Source organism: Nycticebus coucang, chromosome 17, assembly GCF_027406575.1.
Source record: "Nycticebus coucang isolate mNycCou1 chromosome 17, mNycCou1.pri, whole genome shotgun sequence".
NCBI lineage: Eukaryota > Metazoa > Chordata > Mammalia > Primates > Lorisidae > Nycticebus > Nycticebus coucang.
In genome coordinates, this window is record NC_069796.1 from 51,564,669 (window position 1) to 51,583,813 (window position 19,145).

Here is a 19,145-nt window from a genome sequence, read left to right on the forward strand (position 1 = left end):
ACTGGACTCTACCCATGCCCCAAGCAAGACCAATGTCCCCTCGGTTTCCACTCCCAGTACACAGAGCACGGTCCTCCTGCAGTGGCAGCAGTAAGTGGCCAGGTGGTGCTGCGGAGCCGAGCTGGCGAGCACAGGGAGACAAGAGGAGGAGCAGCAGAGTACGCGAGCATGTGACCTTGGCCTCCGGCTTGGGTGCCTGGATCACGTGAGGGGCCCGGAAGCGGCTGCCGCTGCCTCCCGGGAGGATGGCTAGTGGTCGGTGCTGAAGCAAGGGGGCGAGGGCGGACTGTGTTGAAGCCAGAGCCGGAGCCGGAGCTGGGACCAGAACCGGAGCCGTGAGTCCCTGTGCTGACCTGCTCCGGCTGGTGGCGCTCCCCGCCTTCCGCAGGACCCACCTCGCCCTCCTCCGGGCGTAGCAGATGCTCCAGGTCAGGCACTGGACCAGCCTGGGGTGCGGGTCCGCGACTCTTCTGCTCCCCCTGGTCGCTGCAGCGGTACAATGCGAGCACTCCTCCCGAATGAGGCCAAGAGGACATGCCTTGTCTCTCGCGCTATCTCCCTTGACCACGTGGGGTTGGGTCTCTCCGTTCTATTTGACAGGTGGGGAAACTGAGGTCCCGAGATGGGGAAGATCCCTCAGACGACCTGCTAGGGCTTCTTCCACGCTTCCCCAAGGGGTCTGGCTGTTTCCAGAAAGTCTACTGTCTGCTGCGGGAGCTCTGCTCGGGACTTGCTAATAATGGGTCTTTGAGTCACAGGGTACTAGAACTGCAAAGGCTCTGGGAAATCGTCTGGTGCAGCCTCCTACTAGGACAGTTGGGGAAACCGAGGCCCGGGATGGGGTAGTGGATTGCTTAAGGTCACCCAATGAATTTAGTCGCACAGTCGCGACTAGAATCCGAGGGTTCCAAAGCTCCAGCGGCTGCTTGCTGTTCAGCACACTGCCTCCTGCAGGAAACTTGACATGTCAAAAGACACCCCTTCCCTGTCCCTTTCTGTTTTAATCCTCTCCCTTTTTAGCTGTGTGCTTTCTCTCTCCATCGCCTGGGTTGTATTGGCTTTGGGTGTGGTTCCCTGTTTGTGCACCATTTTTCTGCACACTCATCGTTCTGTAGGTTTGGTTTCTGACCGCCGTGCAATTCTGTAAGTCATGCCAAAATGTAAGATGAACCGGAATATGCTCTTGGGAGACATAGGTGGCTGAGGTGAGGTTGTGGAGAGCCCTGGAGAATGTGAAGACCTTTGCTTTATTTTTTCTATAACTTGTCAGATTTGGTAAAGACTGTTATTTGGATGGATGTTTCACATTTGATGTTTGTTGACTGATGATAGCTGCGTGGTGCAAGGAGAACAGAGATTATGAATCAGGAGATTTTGTTCTAGTTCTGCTACTTACCTGGCAACCTTGGGTGACTTGTGTTTAGGTTTCTCAGTCTATAGAATGAATTAATTGAATCCCTATCATCCCCTTTTGCTCCAATTTGGATGCTTTGCATTTAGGTCTTTTTGGTTTTTATTCAAAGAGATTACACCCCCATGTACATTAAAGTATCAACCTTGCAACAAGACTTAATTCAGTTATCCACGGAGCAGTTTCCTGTACTTAATCTATTGCTACCTTGCTAATGAAACCCTCCTCCTTTCTTTCTGTCTCTGTATTATGTCTAACCCAATTACTAATGCTGAAAATGATCTTGACTGTCTTTTATTACTTTGAACATGATCAGGGCCTTCTGTTGGCTGTTGTCTAGAGTCTAGGTTACAGTAATAAACTTGTACCTTTAGAACATATTTTCTTTAAAGACATTCTTGAAGTGAAGGGACACAAAAGGTTTGGTCGTTCATGCAGAGTTTAAGATTCAGAGTATGTCTGGGGGTGAAGGCTGTATGCAGCAGAGTCTGTTCTGATAACAGTATTTAATTTCTCTCCCTTTGTTGTCTGATTGTGTTGTAATAATTTCCTGTTCTTGAATCTGTATTTTCCCTTTAATCTATGTAGCTGTTCATTTGGCCTCATCGTGTGGCAGCTCCCAGTGTTCAGAGCTGTCTTTGTCTTTTCTAAAAGCTGTGTCAGGAAGAGTGATTCCATTTATTTTGTAATATTCCAGAGGCCACCGTTAGGACCAATGGTTAGAAGTGCCATAAGGGAAGTGGTGTTTAATGAGCCTGAAAACTTTTAAAAGAATTAGTGATCTCCCACATTGGAACACAGATCGTGGAGCTCCGGTCGCTGGAGATGATTGCCACTGGGCAATTACTTTGGGGATGTTGTAGGTAAAATTATAGTGTTGTATAGAGGTTTGGACCTACATAAAGATTTAAGTTTTCTTCCAATTCAGAAGTTCTGTGATATTCTAGGACTGGACTTATTAGCATGTGGGATGTGGAATAGAATGGAGTAGATGTCTACTTTTGTGACTTCTTTATTCCCCTTGCCTCAGATACCTATTCTCATGTTAAGTACTCCTGTTTTCTTCCCTCCTTTTCATTATCTCCCTCAGCCTCCTCCTCCCACCCTGTCTCCCTATGTCCCCTCTTTAAATGCTTGATACCTTTTCAAGGTCAGGTGAGAATGAATGGTCTTCTGTTTTTACTTTGGAACCCAGGCCTTGGAGGAATCCTGTGCTTTCCTCCACTGGCCAGGTCTTACTGGGTGGAGGGCACAAAGGTAGCCTCTGTCCAATGGCTAGGGTTTTGTAAATAGGCCAAAATCGAAACTGTATGATGCTGCATTTGGTGCTATCTCTTCTTTTATTTCCCAAAACATTTCTCTTGGAAGCCTTAATACTCAGGACCAGTTCTCAATGACCCCCTATAGTAGAAAAAGCTTCTCTGTGCTTGTCTTTTTCAAAAAGTTAGGAAATTAGTGTATGAAGGTTACAGAGATGTTGGTGGCACTTGGATCACTATTTACAAGATAGGGACCTGGCTAAGCTCTGCAGAGTATGAGAAATGAAAGTACTGAAGAGTTTGTTTAGTGAACTTTATCACTTCCTGTCCTTGAACTTCTACTATAGTATTGTAATCACAATTGCTACCATTAATAAGGGTTCATTAATAAGGGTCATAATGTGCCATACAACATATTTAACATTTATTTACTTTTTCCCTCCAATCTACATGGTAATATTCTGATGTAGGGTAGTATTAACAGCATCTTTCAGATGGGGAAACTGAGGCAAAGGAAGGTTATGTAACTCAGAGTCACACTACCATACCCCAAACACTTATGCCTTTTATTATGTAGACCTAATCCTGCCCCAGGCTTGAGGACTAGTTTTATTCCCAGAAAGATTTTAGAGGGGGCAGATAATTTATGGAATGGTAGAAAGAACACTGAACTGGGAATCTGCTTTGTTGGATTCTAATCCCAAATCTTCCTTGACCAGCAGGGGTCTGGATGAGTTATCTTTCTGCATGGATCTTGGTTTTCTCACACCTAAGTGGGGAGCTGAAGTCTTGCCTGGTCCTAACATCTAGTGACCTAGTGATCTTTATGATTGTGGGTAAAAAGTGAGCATGCTCGCCTATTCAGCGGCCTCTCATGCTGAGCTCAGCAGCTGCCCTCTGCCTGCCCTAGCACCAGCTTCCTTCAGGTAGAAGTCTCACTTTGTGGGGTACACTTCTGTGGTAGGTTAGATGGACTCCTCTCAAGGCTGTTTCAAAAATAAATCATATGGAAGTCAAGTCCTGTATAAGTTCACCTATAGAACACACATAGCAACACGTGTGTCCTAGCTCATGTTTACAGTTCCAGCAGCAGAGAACAAAAAATGCATATGGGGAATTTGCTGCTGCTCTGGGTTCCAAAGTCCAACTCAATGTAATTGTTTCAGAATAGTGGATAACACTTTTAATCTGCAAACAAGTTTTACCAATGCATGAACTCTTCTGATAGGAGGGGAGGCCTGGGGTGTACCTATAATAAGATCTTTTATGTTCTTTTTAGTACTTTACATAAATCTGCCTATGATCAGGATCACCTCAGAAGCTAGTAAAAATAAAATGCACAGGCTGGGCATGGTTGTAATCCATGGTTGTAATCCATGGTTGTAATGATGGTTGTAATCCTAGCATTCTGGGAGGCTGAAGTGGGTGGATTGCCTGAGCTTGTAAGTTTGAGACCAACCTGAGCCAGAGCGAGAGACTTATCTCTAAAAATAGCCGGGCATTGTGGCGAGTACCTATAGTCCCAGCTACTCAGGAGGCTGAGGCAAGAGAATCACTTGAGCCCAAGAGTTTGAGGTTACTGTGAGCTGTGTACTGAGGGCTCCAAAGTGAGACTGTGTCTCAAAAAAAAAAAAAAAATAAGTAAGTAAAATAAAAATAAATAAAATGCACAGGTAGAATCAGATTGGGCCCAGAAATCTGTTTGGTCTTTTTCCCTTTTTCAATTTCATATGTTTATTAACCCAATATATCCAAGATATTATCATTGCAACATATGGACAATATAAAAATTATTAATTCATGAGTTATTTCACAATTTTTTGTACCAGTTCATTGAAATCCGCTGTGTACATATTTCAGGTTTACCCAACTGTATTTCAAGTACTTAGTGGCCACTTGTGGGTAGTGGTTACTTGCACGGGTCATGCAGCTTCAGAATATGTCACCATCTATTATGTCTCAGTCCTTTATTTTGAACAAACTCAGTCACTAAAAAATTGAAATCGGAATCCTGAAGGTTTAGAAGTAAAAGTGCACTAGAAATCATCTGATACAAATCCTCTCAATTCTGTACCAAAATAATAAAGTGACTATGGGCTTAGAAAGCAGGATTTTTGATAGCCAGATTATATTCTCCTGAATCCCATACTGTTTACATGGAAACACAGGTATTTGAATTTATAAAAAGAATTTCTGGTTTTATCTTTTAAAAACATCACCACAGCATTCCCCTTAAAAATTTCCCACCTTTAGAAAATTTAACACATGATTTTTTAAAATGAAATTAAATTTTAAGAGACATTTTCCATACTATATCCACAGCACAAAGTGATTCCATCTGCTCATTTTTAGTGCTAAGCTGAAACGCATATTCTGTGGGTGAAAGAGCAATTCTCGCCAATTGATACAACTAAAAACATAGTTTATGTAAGGAAAATTATGGAAATATTTCAAGGTGATACAAATAGTTGGTACATACATTTCAATACAATTTTGGTTGAAGGTACACTTGATTCCACCCCCCGACCCACCACCAAACATGAGGAACTTTCTTAGAAGTTCCCTCTTAGCAGGGCACAGTGGCACATGCCTGTAATTCCAGCACTTGGGAGGCTGAGGCGGGTGTATTGCTTGAGCCCACAGGTTCCAGACCAGCCTAAGAAAGAGCAAGACCGGGTGTTGAGGCGGGCACCTGTAGTCCCAGCTACTTGGGAAGCTGAGGTAAGAGAATTGCTTAAGTCCAAGAGTTTGAAGTTGCTGTTGGGCTATGACATTAAGGCACTCTATCGAGGGCAACAAAGTGAGACTCCGTCTCAAAAAAAAAAATTCACTTTTAGGGGTCTAAATATCTTGCAGAAGATTTTGAATTGGTTTTAATGGGCCCAACATGAATATCTCTGTTCACTGTCCTCAGGAGCTGAAGGGCTCCTTAAGGAGCCCTTAAGGAACCCTTAAATGTTTAACTTTAAATGTTTAACTTTAACACATTACAATCCTCATTTTGACAGTTAACAAGCACTATTAAAATATATTATAGGGAGGAACTGACAATTGCAGCAGTGGACTTGGATGTCAGGTTTCATCAAAGGAAGCCCAAGGTGGGGTGACCATGGTCAATCACATCAGTGAGGACAGGGAACAAGAAGAGGAAGCCTTGATTGCCAGAAAGAGCTGGAACAGGAGCTCGAGGGAGTGACTGCTCCTCCCCTGTCTTGAATCCTTACATAATATCTCTGAGAACGGGCTTCTGCTTAGATTCTTCAGGGATGGGAGTATGCTTTCTTCACGGCAATCTGTTTCATTTGGATAACTGTCCTTGACAGAAAGTTCTTCGCTGTGTCTATCCAGAGATCTGCCTTGCTTTATTTTCCATCTACTGAACTTTGAGGCCCAAAGAACAAGTGTAATCCATGTGACAGCTTTTAAAGACAGTTTGCCAGGTTGAAACTTATCTGCGGGCTTCCACCCATTCCTCCCTAAGTTGGTTTCCAACCCCCTCTTGATCCTAGTCCAGCCCCTGCATACACCACAATTTGTCATTGCTCTCTTTGTAGTATGCTGCCTAGCGGGATACATGTGTGGCAAAACTCAGTGGTGCTGTCCTCTACCTCCACCTCTCTCATCCCAGTGCAACCACAATTGTATTAGTTTCTTTGGTATTGTTATCTTTTTTGGGGGGGTGGGGGACAGACTCTCACTGTGCTCTGGGTGGAGAAAGCAGGGTAGGGAGATGGCGTCACAGCTCACAGCAACATCAAACTCTTGGGCTCAAGCAATTCTCTTACCTCACCCTCCTGAATAGCTGAAACTATAGGAACCTGTCACAACACCCAGCTAGTTTTTCTGTTTTTGGAGACGGGGTCTTTCTCTTGCTCAGGCTGGTCTCAAACTCTTGAGCTCAAGTGATCCATATGCCTTGGCCTCTCAGAGTGCTAGGATTACAGGCATGAGCCGCCACACCTGGCCTGTTATTATATCTTTGACTTCTGTTGAGTTTAGCAACCCAAACTCCTAAGTAGCATTTTTTTTTTTCTTTTTTCAATTTCCATGCAATTGCTAAGTTGCAGTTGTTTTTTGGTCTTCAGATTTACGGATTTCAGCTCCTTTCTGAGCAGTTTACATTCTGCTGTGGGTAACTTTAGTTTTTTTACACAACATAAAAGAGGCCCTTTTATGGTGTTAGAAATAAATTGAGCACGTGGGTATACCAGGTAAGCACCACAGGGATTTCTTGCTTGATGGGGAAGGGCTGTGGAATTCATCAGTCCCTAGGTTTTTTTCCATTTACGTTCAGTAATATATAGGCAGGTGTTGAACTAAAGGAAGAAGCTGAGGCACAAAATATAATCTTAAAGCTTACTTGAGCCAAAGCGAAGAAGACTCGTGTCCCATTTTTACAGGCACTTTTTTAAAGGCAAAGGGGGACAAGGAATGGGCTGATACAAAGTTGTTTGACAGGAATTCTCCTTGCTTCACAGAAATGACATTGATAGTGATTGGCCATCCATACATAGACCATAAAACTATAGGCTGTGAGTTGTGGGGCGTATGGCATTTTATGACTATGTAGCATTGGTTTCTAGACCCCACATAGCAAGTGGATTCAAGAAGTAATTAATTGGCTCAAGGAAGGAGTGAGATGTGGCTGGTGTCCCATTTTTAATACCACTCTGGGCCTGCTAATTTAAAGGAGGCTTACATTCCTCAGATTAAAAGTTCCTTTCTCACAGGATTCACTTGGAAGTTTCTATATTCCTCAGATGCTTTGGATATGTTGGAAGAGATTAGAAATTAGCTGGTGCTTGCATAAATAATGATGTTAATTGATTGCTAGAGTATTAGCACTAGAGTGAAGCTGAGAGATATTTTAGACCACACCTCCCTCCCCTTTGGGCACATTTGGAAACAAAGATCTTAGAAAAATAAAGAAAATTGCTGGGCACGGTGGCTCATGCCTGAAATCCCAGCACTGTGGGAGGCTGAGGAGGGAGAATTGCCTGAGCTTAGGAGTTTGAGATTCACTGGAGCAAGAGTGAGACCCTGACTCATGAAAAAATGGAAAAACTCAGCTGGGCACCGCAGCGTGTGCCTGTAATCCCAGCAGCTTCCGGAGGCTGAGGCAGCGGGATGCCCACAGCCCGAGTCTGAGGTTGCAGTGAGCTAGGATGCCACTGCACTCTACTCAGGGGCAAAGGGTGGGACTCTGTCTCAACAACAACAGCAAAAAAGAAAATTGTTCAGATTTACTAAGCAAACTGGTGGTAGAGGCAGGCTTTGAACCCAGGCCTCCTGACATACATATAAATTAACTTACTAGTTTTTACCCGCGTAGCAAGAGGTTTTCAACTGCTCTTGGTAAGATACTTCATACATTATTTTTTCCTGGCCCTCTCATGAGTTTAGTTGCCCCAGAGCTCGAAGGCATTCTTGTTTCCCTCTAGCATGTGAGTAAATGACGCCCTCATAGGTTTTCAGCCAAGTGGCTCCGGCAGTAAAGTGAGGCCAGATCTGCCCTGGGAATTCCAGGCCCTTTCCTGGCTTTATGCAAAGCACTTGCCTTGTGAGATGACTTAGGGACCTTGCTGCATTTCAGCTGCATTTCTGTGGGAGAAAATGGGATCTCCCACGCATCACTCTGGTGCCAGGGTTGGGCCAGTTTCTGGAAGTCCCCAGGGACTGGACCTGTGGGGAGCGCTGTCCTCTGGCAGCTTGTGTTGGGTGCTGGGGTGGGATGGGGTGTTGCAATGGCAGTCGGAGGTCCTGTCTCCTCACAACGTATCTGAGACACATCAGACTGAGGGGAGGTAAGGGGTGTTCAGTGACTTGCCAGAGGAGAACCTCCAGGGCACGCAGAGTCAGAGGAGTTTTATTGGTACTTTTAATGTTAACATACCTTCTTTTCTCACTTGAGGGCAAGAAGCTGACTCTTTCTGATTATGCTGTGATACTCCCTTAAAGAAGCTGGCACTGTATTTGGCAGATGTTTCCAGATTCAAACAGGACATCATGAGATAGGCTTTCTGCTTTACTAATACCTAGCTGTACCAGGGCGGGTCGCTTCATCTTCTGGGGTTGATTCTTCACGTATAAAATGAGGGGCTTGGAGGAACCTGTGAAGGTGCTTTCCGCAATAGTCTCTATGATTTTGGGGGCTTCCACAACCCCCCAAATGTATCCTTATCGTGTGTCTTCTCTATTGTCTGGTAGCATTACTGAGAAAGTCCTCCCCCTCCCCCCCAGGGGACACCACCTCATCAACCTTCCAGCCCACAGGAGGAAGGTTTTCTTCTTTCACCATCTTTTAAAAATGAGCAAACCCATAAAAATAAGAAGGAAGGAGGAGTGTGGAGGGGAGATGTTGAGACAGGGGCCAGGGGTGAATACCCCTTGTGCTCCTGGTCTTCCTCTGAGCTGCTATTTTTCAATAGTAAGGTTGGTGGCAAGAAAAGAAAGCAGGGTGGGGAGATGAGAGTTACCGATGGCCTCTAGAGAGTATAAGATAGACTGAGGTCACAGCAGAGAGGAGAAGGTCGTTTGTGGCTGTGGGATCCAGGGGAGAGTTTAAGCAGAATTGGATGATCCAGAGATTTCTTGAATGCAACAGGGTTCTCTAGTGAAGGCAGAAGACATAGGAGAAATAAAATTCCCATACTCTGAGAGTTTGTTCTTGGGCAAGATGAGTGTATATACAATTTAACTATTGCTCAAGTTTTGAGAAATAAGCTCAGAGGACAGAGTAATTAACCCTGACCTAAGGAATGGGGAATGTTTCCTGGAAGGGCTTCTCTGCATTCTCCCTCCTCCCCCGCTCGGGCAGTACCTCACCTCTGCTCTGTCCAGGTGTACTCGGACAAATTTGGAAAGTTATGAGTGTGACACCAGTCTGGAAGGTTGGGAGGCAGACGCTGAGTGAACCCAGCCCGCCCCTGTGTACTTTGCACTTTTCCATTTCCTTTGGTACCAGGCACCCTGGTACTAAATCCACAGTGCAGCTGTCACCCTGAGCTACTGTAACAATGACTGCTCCTGCCCCAGAGCCCACCCTAGGCATGGAGCTCAAGGCCCCAGCTGCAGAAGGTTTTAATGCTGGCCCTTTGCCCCCAGCTGCCATGTCCACGCAGAGACTTCGGAACGAAGACTACCATGACTACAGCTCCACGGACGGGAGCCCCGAGGAGAGCCCATCGGACGGCCTCAGCAACCCCACCTCTCCTGGCTCCTACCAGCGCTTTGGGGAAAGCAGCAGCACAACGTAAGTCTCTCTTATCTTCTGCCCCCTCCTCAGGTGGGATGCATGGTCCTAGACTTATTTTTTTCTCCTCCATTTCAATTCCCCACTTTACAGATGAAAGTAAGCAAGGAAGAGATGGGGCGAGTGACTGCACTGAGATGCTGTTGGCTGCTGCTCTCTAATCCATTTCTTACTCTGTTCCTTCCCGTTGCCTTGGTCCCACAAAACTGGGGCCGAGCAAGGGCTTGGGCTTAAGAAAAGCTTCTAGCAAGGACATTCTCTTAATTCTCTTAATTTAGAACTGCACATCATCTGTACTAGAACCTCAAATAATCTCCGAGCCCATTTGCAAACTCTCTCCCATAACTCTGTCCCAAATTGCCAGTTCTTTTGGCTGAAGAAGTGGGAGGAGGGAAGAATAATTTCAGCACTTAAAAAGTTCTGGGGTTGATAGAGAAGATTCACTGTGCATTCCCACAGGAGTGCTTACTAAGTCTTATCTCTGGAAAGCAAAACCCACAACTCATCTCGGCTGAGTTTGGCACTCTTTGGGCCTCAGTTTCCACAAATGCAAAGAAAAATTGAGGACCCCACTATGAAGCTATGCTGATAATATGGTCCTCACACTTGAATTAGAAAATCCAGAGGAAGATTTTCTTCTACTCCTTTGAGTTATCCCAGCTATGCCCCAACCTCAGCAGACCTCTGACATTTCTCTGGATCCCAGTTCTGCAGCCCTCAATTTAGTCCTCAAGTTTAGCTCTAACTCTTACTTACGGGGTGGCTTACTGAAGGAACCATCATCTCCTAGACTTACGGCATCCCCTGTCACCAGCCAAAGGGATCACGGAAGCTTCTCTTGAAGCCTGTCACTGTCTGCACTCTCCTAGGGCAGGGCGTGTTCTCTTGTGAACTGGGATAGAAACAGAAGGCATGGTCTGCTCGCATTCCCAGGCCCTCACCACCACTAGCTGATTTCACCTTGTTCCTCACCTGGCATGTTTTCGTAGCCTCCCCATTTGCTTACAGTTGTAGGTGACAGGAGAGACTGCTTAGACCACAGCTGGCAGCAGTGCAGTGACCCTTCCCTTTTTCCTCTACCCTCATCCACCCCCCCGGGAGCCCTGAGGTAGAAGCTCCACACACAGCCAGTGGCAATGCACATGACGGCTTCCTGTCAGAGGTCACGCTTGTTATTGTGAAATGCTTCTTCCAAGCTTCTCTAGTTTCCCTTCCAGTTTTTGTTGCATCTTGTTCTCAGGCGTCAACTTGTCTATTCCATACTTGCCAGATGGGGTCTGGATTTTCATTATTTTTAGAGACTTCTTAGAAGCTCAAAACCAACCACCTAGTAATGCCAGAATGTAGCTTATTGGTTTTGGAATTGTGGAAGCTGATGCGTGCCTGTTAGCTATTCTGAGCATCTCTTCTTTTATTTTTCCATATTGGGTGATAACTAGTGGTCAACACAAAATTATTTCCCCTTGTTTGTTGCAAATTGAGCAAATCAGAAGATACCATTCTTGAGCTTATATTGAGACTTTTCTGGGGTAAACTTTGTTTGGAGATTTCCGTCCAGCCCTGATAACTGATAAGAGGTAGGTGACCAGGAAAGCCTATCTGTAGATGATAGTGAATACTGCAGTTCCATCACACGAGGGATAGGGAAAAGTATTTCATGGACTTGGAGGACTGTTTGAGTATTTTGAGCCTGGGACATAAGATGCACAAAAGCATTCATGTAGAAAACATGCCAGATGTGATTAATGTGCAAGTTGAGTGGAAGAACCTTGTTAATCTTAATGAATCTCTACTTTGAGGGAAGTATGAGGGTTAGTTTTTTGAGTTGGGTTCCTTTTCTGTTTCTCTCTTGCTCTACCCTATTATCTAATTTGCCAAAGAACAAAGTAAATGGAAGTTCTTCTTGCTCTATTGTACATATGCACGCATATGTTGTGCTCTTCCAGAAGTCCAAGGCTCAGTAAAAACCCCTAATTAGGAGATATAAATAGGAACCCCAAACATTTCCATGAGGGTGTGTTTAGTAAAGTGATTTCCTAACACTTGATATTATCAAGCTATTAACTTCTTTGGAGACAGCCTCAGTTTATGCTGTTGGGCAAATTTTTCTCCTCTTGCCCTTCTTAGTTATATTATACTAACTAGTGATTGAGCCTCAGTGATTCTTCCCCAGGCTGAGATACCAGCTGACTTTTTTGATACCAGCTAGCTTTCTCCAGGTGACTTGGTGCAGCCGTTTGCAAAATGCGTTCTACAGACCTCTTGGGGTTCCCAAGCCCACTTCAAGAAGTCTCTGAGGTCAAAATTATCTTTATAATAATATTAAGATGTTGTTTGCTTTTTCACCATGTTTGTACTGATAATGTGGAAGCAGTGGTGGGTAAAATTGCAGGCACTATAGCATGAATTGAGGTAAGTGGCACTAAATTATACTGCTCATTATTGTATTCTTCATGTGCATAAAAAAAGCCGGTTTTGCTTATGAATGTCCTAGATGAAATAGTCACATAACTAATTTTTAAAAATTAGTAATATTCTGAGTGACAACTTGGAAAGAACGTATGAAGCACTTCTACTGTGTACCATAGTGTACCAAAGTATGATACTTGTCTCAGGACAAAGACCTTGAGTGATTGATTTCTTTTTTTGTTTGTTTGGTTTTTGTACTGAAATAAGCCCAAATTACAATATTGTGACATACTACCCTGTTTCCCCGAAAATAAGACAGTGTCTTATTTTAAGGTGTGCTCCCAAAGATGCACTAGGTCTTATTTTCAGGGGACGTCTTATCTTTCCTGTAAGTAGGTCTTATTTTCGGAGGATGTCTTATTTTTGGGGAAACAGGATAAATCAGTAGTATTATGTTGTTAACTGAACTTACTGCTTTTTTTTTTCATAGAACATATTTTTACTAGAAACCAACGAACTATAGGTATTTGGTTTAGACCTGGGTACTTGGTAGACATTTTCCTGAAAATGAATGAAATGAGCCCATCGCCTCAAGAAAAACAATCAATAATATATATTTGTTGCTCACAATAAAATTTGGGATTTCAAGCAAAATTAGAAAATAAAAAAAACACATCCAGCCCCATAAGCTTTACATCTTTACTTAAAAATGTTTTTGGTGAGGTCAGTGGTGATACTAATGAATATGATTTTTTTTTTTTTTGCAGTTTTTGGCCGGGGATGGGTTTGAACCCGCCACCTCCAGTATATGGGGCCAGTGCCCTAACTCTGTTGAGCCACAGGTGCCACCCATGAATATGATTTTTTGATATTGTGTAATGAAAGATGTTAGCATTTGGAAGATCTGCATAACGTAGGGAACCAGTATCCTTCAGGTGACCAAAGGATGATGTTAGGAAATTGTGCATGGGTAAAAGATTCATTGAAAGAGCAAGACCACCAGTGGATTTTAATAGAGAATGAAAAGTTCAGATTCTATATTGCAGCTAACTTCTAAGAAATACTCACGGTCTCAGTTTGGAATAGTGTCAAAGAAAAATTAGTGTAGTTGATTGAAGAAGCTATTAAAATACTCCTTACTTTTCCAACTACATGTCTATGAGAAAACTTTTTTTCATGTGCTTAAAACAATGTATCATAATAGATTGAATGTAGACACAGATAATCATCTATCCTCTGTTATGTGAAACATTAAGGAGATTTGGGGAGGGGGTAAGAAACATTCTCACATTTTCTTTTTTGGAAAATGGAGTTATTTTTCATTAAAAGAAATTATTATCCGCTCGGCGCCTATGGCTCAAGCGGCTAAGGCGCCAGCCACATACAGCTGAGCTGGCGGGTTCGAATCCAGCCCTGGCCCACCAAACAACACAATGACGGCTGTGACCAAAAAATAGCTGGGCATTGTGGCAGGCACCTGTAGTCCTAGCTACTTGGGAGGCGGAGACAGGAGAATCGCTTGAGCCCAGGAGTTGGAGGTTGCTGTGAGCTGTGATGCCACGGCACTCTACCCAAGGGGGCAGCTTGAGGCTCTGTCTCAAAAAAAACAAAAAAAAAGAAAGAAAGAAATTATTATGTATATTAACATATAATGACCTTATTATTATTTTTAATGAAATGTTTTTAAATTTCTCAGTTTTAGTTTCTAAATATAATTATGTATCAGCAGGTATCATCCACAGAAGCAAAAGCCATCTGGGGTCCCGAATTATTTATCAGAGAATAAAGGGATCTTGAGCCCAAGAAGTCTAAGAACTGCTTATGGAGCATGAATGGAACTCCAGAGATTCACTGGACAACTCCTCTCCCTTTTCAGAAAGATAGTTCATCCTTGTAGTTAAGACTTTGCAGTCCAATAACGTAATTCTGTTACTCACACAGCCTTGTGTAACCCCAACTTGGGGTTGTCTATTAAAAAGAGTCCTGTGGCCAATTGCCTAGAATCCTGCTGTTAGAGCTGAAGGCACCATGGAGACATCTTTACAGAGGAGACAACAGGGCCAGAGAAGGGAGGGAGGGAATTGTCATCTGGAGGCCATGGCAGAGCTAAGGCCAGAGGGACCTGGTCTCCCACAGGGAGGTCTCTGAAACATTGGGTTTGGTACACTGCTTACCTTTGCTCTTAAATGGATTAAATATTTGCTAAGATGGAAATTAAATAGGCCCATTATCCTGTCCAGTTATCTTCTCTTGCTATTGATAATGGGTCCTGGAAATCCTCAGGATGGGTAGGAGAGCACTTAACTCTTCCCGCTTAGAGTGGAAGTATTCCCTCGATCTTCCATGAAAAGGTTGAGGACAGCAGGAAAACCAACAGATTTTCTTCTTGAAGATGCAAGGAGAAAAAAAGATTAAAGTAAAATTCCTTTCCAGAGGGCGTAGCCTTGTCTTACTAGTGGCCTTACTAGTAACCAGTTTCTTTGAGTTTTTACTGAATGGCAGATTTGAAGAAATGTGTATAAGCATCAGTTTTGATCGATTTATGCAGATGATTTATACAGAGAATTTCCAGACAGCTCCAGGGGCTACATCCTGAGTGGAGCAAAGTAACACTGTATTTAACTTATTTCCTATCCTACTGGAGGTAACAAAGGATGGAAAATGCTGAGGACAAGTTTACCCCTTTGCTGTCAGTCCTCTGATGAATTTCTACTCTCTGTATAAAAAGGAGGAATTTCCTGTACCCCTCCATTTTGACTCTCAGCCCCACTTGAGTGGCCACTAAACCCAAGTACTGCTCCTTCTGGTTCATGCCCCACACGTCTCTCTAGGGGCTTGTCCCCAGACTCTTCCCTTGGCCAGTGATGCCTTCTTCCCCAACAGCACATTTGCAAACCCTGTCTGCCCTACTGGCCTGAGCCCATGTCTCTCCTCTCTCCTGCTTCCTTCTCCCTGTGCTGTTCCTGGCCTTTTCTTAAAGACAGGAATCTTTCTGTCCTTGGTGGTAATTCATGTGTCCCCTTATTTTCCTCAGGACATTATTAACTTCGAAGAGATCTGTGTCTTATTCATACTTATTTTCACCACTGCAGTCACCACAATGTTTCATACATGAGAGAGGATAGTTACTCAGTGAAAAACAAAATGAATGGGGTGGCGCCTGTGGCTCAAGGAGTAGGGCACTGGCCCCATATATTGGAGGTAGCGGGTTCAAACCCGGCCCCGGTCAAAAAACTGTAAAAAAAAAAAAAAGAAAGAAAAAGAAAAACAAAATGAATGAGGAAATGTGAGAGGCTTTACAATTGCAGCACGAAGAGCACAGTCTATATAGATCTGTCTCTGACATGGAGGATAAACCAGGTAATTCAAAGGTTTCTCCAATGCCAGGACCCTATAGCATTGGGCTTTTTTTCTTTAACATAAAGGGCTTCAAGGACTTCTGGCTTTTATGGTATTATATGAATTTATTCTGTTGACTCTCCATACAACTTTCTGTGACAGGGTTGGGGACTCCTATGTCCTCGTGCCTGTGCTTGTCCTTGGCAGTTGGGTTTGTCATCTTCTGTGGCAGTTTTGGGTATGAGTCTTTATAGGGATCAGCTCAGGGGTGAGAACCAGGCCTTAAGTTCCCTGGAAAGGATGGAATGCCTGGAGAGGGGCCTGTGGTCCTCTGGTCCCATCTGTGAGAGATAAGGGAGTTTGAGATGAGTCACAGAGAGTGCTGCTGGCTTACAGAAATTACTGTGGGTGAGAGAGTGAGCTCTGCAGTCAGACCAGGGTCTGAATCCTGGCTCACATCTTTATTAGGTGTGTTTCCTTGAGCAAATTGCTTCATCATCCATAAAATAAAAACTTATAGGGTAGTTGTGGAAGTAAAATAAAGTAATGCATGTAATCACTTAGTTTAGTGTTAACTGCTTAATTAAAGTTGGCTGTCATTATGGTTAATGTTTCCCTGTATCTTCCACTTTAGATGGTTCCAGACCTTGATCCACCTATTAAAAGGCAACATTGGCACCGGACTCCTGGGGCTGCCTCTGGCAGTGAAAAACGCAGGCATCTTGGTAAGAGTCTGCATCAGTAGAGGGAAGCGTTGTGACAAAGTATAGGGGATAGTTTCTTATTGTTTTAAAACTTTACTTCATTTAAGTCATTTTTTTTTTAATTCAGCTGAGAAAAACCAAAATTCAGATGTTCATCTATCTAAAGATATTTATTGAGGGCCTTCTCTGTGCTAGGCCTTTTTCTAGGCTCTGAGAATAGAATATATCCAGGAATTAAACATAGATTCCTGCCCTTGTGGAGCTCACTTAGTGGTAGAGAGGATGAACTTAAAATGGCTCCAGCGGTTTCTATCGATACTAGGAACTGATTAGTTAGTAATGGACATCTGTCCATTTTCTACACAGGCCCTCCACACCCCATCCCTGAATGGTCAACTCTGAGAACCTTACATCTTCTTTTTAAGATTCGCCTCCTATAGACTGCCTGTCCAAAGCCATTCTGGTTTCTTTTAGAGTTAGAGGTAGCTCAGAGAGGGGGCTTATCTTCAACTAAGTTCAGTCTTTTTGGATCTAGCGTTTCTCAACTATAACTCCCCCTTCCCCCCACATCCCTTAGCCCATCTCTTCTTCCCACAGTCACAAGAACCTTCTATTCTGATTCACCACAGTCTCAGACCAGACTTATCTTGGGTTCTTCTTCATGAGATTAAATCTCTTGAATATGTGCTGAAGTCCAGATAGCGCCCATCTTACAGCACCCACCTCTGTGCTCACAATTCTCTTCTGAGAAGCTGTCAATTGAAAGTGCCTTAGCAGCATTTTAGTCATTTGCAAATTGTGTTTTGATTGGACTCACTCCTAATTCTGCCTGCTTTTCTCTCTCCCCTTCTGCCTGCAACACTTGTCCAGATGGGCCCCCTCAGCCTGCTGGTGATCGGCATTGTGGCCGTGCACTGCATGGCCATCCTGGTGAAATGTGCTCACCACTTCTGCCACAGGTGAGAGCCCTCTGAGCCACCTCTCAGTGGCAGCCTGTCCTTGGATTTCCATTACAGCCTTGGAAGTGAGCACTGTCCTTGGATTTCCATTACAGCCTTGGAAGTGAGCACTGTCCTTGGATTTCCATTACAGCCTTGGAAGTGAGCTCACTTCTGCTTTTTATCTGCTCTTTCCATTAGAGCTGAAGGTGGCTACTCACTGTTGCAGCCTTTCCTTTCCCAGGTTGTTTTGTGTTCTTTTTCTGGCCCATTGTCATCTGTTAAATTTTCTTATGTCCAGTGGAAAGACACCACATTCTAATTGTAGTTTACTACACTGAAACGATTCTACCAAATGATTGTTCATTGTAAAGAAAGTCCCATCAGCTTAACACTTCTGATCTTTGCAGTTTCTGGCCGGGGCCAGAACCTACCACCTCTGGCATATGGGGCCTGCGCCCTACCCCATTGAGCCACAGGTGCCGCCCCAACACTTCTGATCTTTGAAAACATCAGATATAGGACTCAGAAGTAGCACCTGCAGGGCACAGATGGGGAATTGGAGGCTGAATTAGTTCTGCCATTGTTGTGGTCTAACTCACATACTCTTCCCTTCCTCTCTGGTGCCCCTTCCCCCAGACTCAACAAATCCTTTGTGGACTATGGGGACACCGTGATGTATGGACTGGAATCCAGCCCCTGCTCCTGGCTCCGGAACCATGCGCACTGGGGAAGGTAATGCTTTCCTCCTGTCTTCAGCCACAGCCCCATTGTGGAGACCTGGTGTCAGGGGCACAGCGTAAGGGGTGGAGAGAGTATTCTTTGGGTCAGTGGGCTCGGGTGGGTGCTAGCTCACTTCTGCTCATGGTGAGCTGTGTGTGACCCTGAGCTGGTGACTCCTCCCTTCCCTGGTTCTCAGTTTCCTCATCAGGAAAACGTGGGGCCTGGCCTGAAAGGTCTCAAAGGGTCCATTTCAACTTTGGCAGTCTGTGACCAGTGATTACATTTGATTCACTCATTTCAACAAATATATTTAAGTACTCTCTTGTAAGTGGAACAAAACAGTTCTAGCCAGGGAGGGGAGATTTTTTGCAGTAAATTACATGGTCCTCGCCCTCCAGGAGCTTGAAGTCTGTGTAAGGAGAAAGATGTGTGGGAAGATGTGTGGGAAGAGAATACACAGAACAAGACCAGGTGAGCAGTGGTAGACACCGACAGGAAGAGAGTCTCAGGGGCTGGGAGCACGTCCTTGGTGTTCAGAGTGGGAGGGACTTGAAAGATTCTCTCATCTGGCACAGCCAGAGGAGAAGTGCATGAAGTAGAAGGAGAGGGAGGAGGCTTTGAGGAGGAGGTGAGGTAAGGGAGGACAGGGTGGGAGCGTTTAGGCATTTCTCCTTATGGTAATTTTTCAGATGCCTAGAGAGAAATAGTCTACCTTTTGTTTCCTAAGTTTAGATGTAGGAAATTGATAGTATCATGAACTGAATCTTATTTTTTAAAAAAATTAAGTCACATTAAAATTGTGTTCTCTAGGGAAGTCTCTTTTAGTGATTATAGAGGAAATTGTCACCTTCATTCGTAGCCTCATCCAGTGATGCAGATTATATAATTCTTTTAGCAAGATTATTTTCTGTGACTGGGAGAAGCCACATTTGCCTAGTGAACAACATAGGTTGGTTGGTTGTTAGTTCTTTTTTTACTCTCTTCTAAACTTGCTTCCTTCCTCCCTTTCTCCCTCGTTCCTTTCATTTCTTCCTTCTTTCAGTAAAAAGTGTGCCTTTTAAATGTGTGCCCATAGTAAAAGCATTTTTTTGAACAAGACATAAAATGAAA

General features: G+C 44.0%; 1 protein-coding gene across 6 annotated transcripts in view; it reads left to right on the top strand.

The window, feature by feature from the left end:
- Positions 1-214: 214 nt before the first annotated feature.
- Positions 215-19,145, top strand: part of SLC36A1 (solute carrier family 36 member 1) — a 53,746-nt gene continuing 34,815 nt past the window's right edge. For 3 of the 6 annotated variants that reach the window (XM_053567101.1, XM_053567102.1, XM_053567105.1), the window contains exons 1-5: positions 436-600; positions 9,775-9,922; positions 16,305-16,395; positions 17,245-17,333; positions 17,952-18,047. In XM_053567101.1, coding sequence (XP_053423076.1) covers positions 519-600; positions 9,775-9,922; positions 16,305-16,395; positions 17,245-17,333; positions 17,952-18,047 — 506 coding nt within the window. In that variant the 5' untranslated portion in view covers positions 436-518. The other 3 variants (XM_053567104.1, XM_053567103.1, XM_053567106.1) reach the window with 3 other exon arrangements.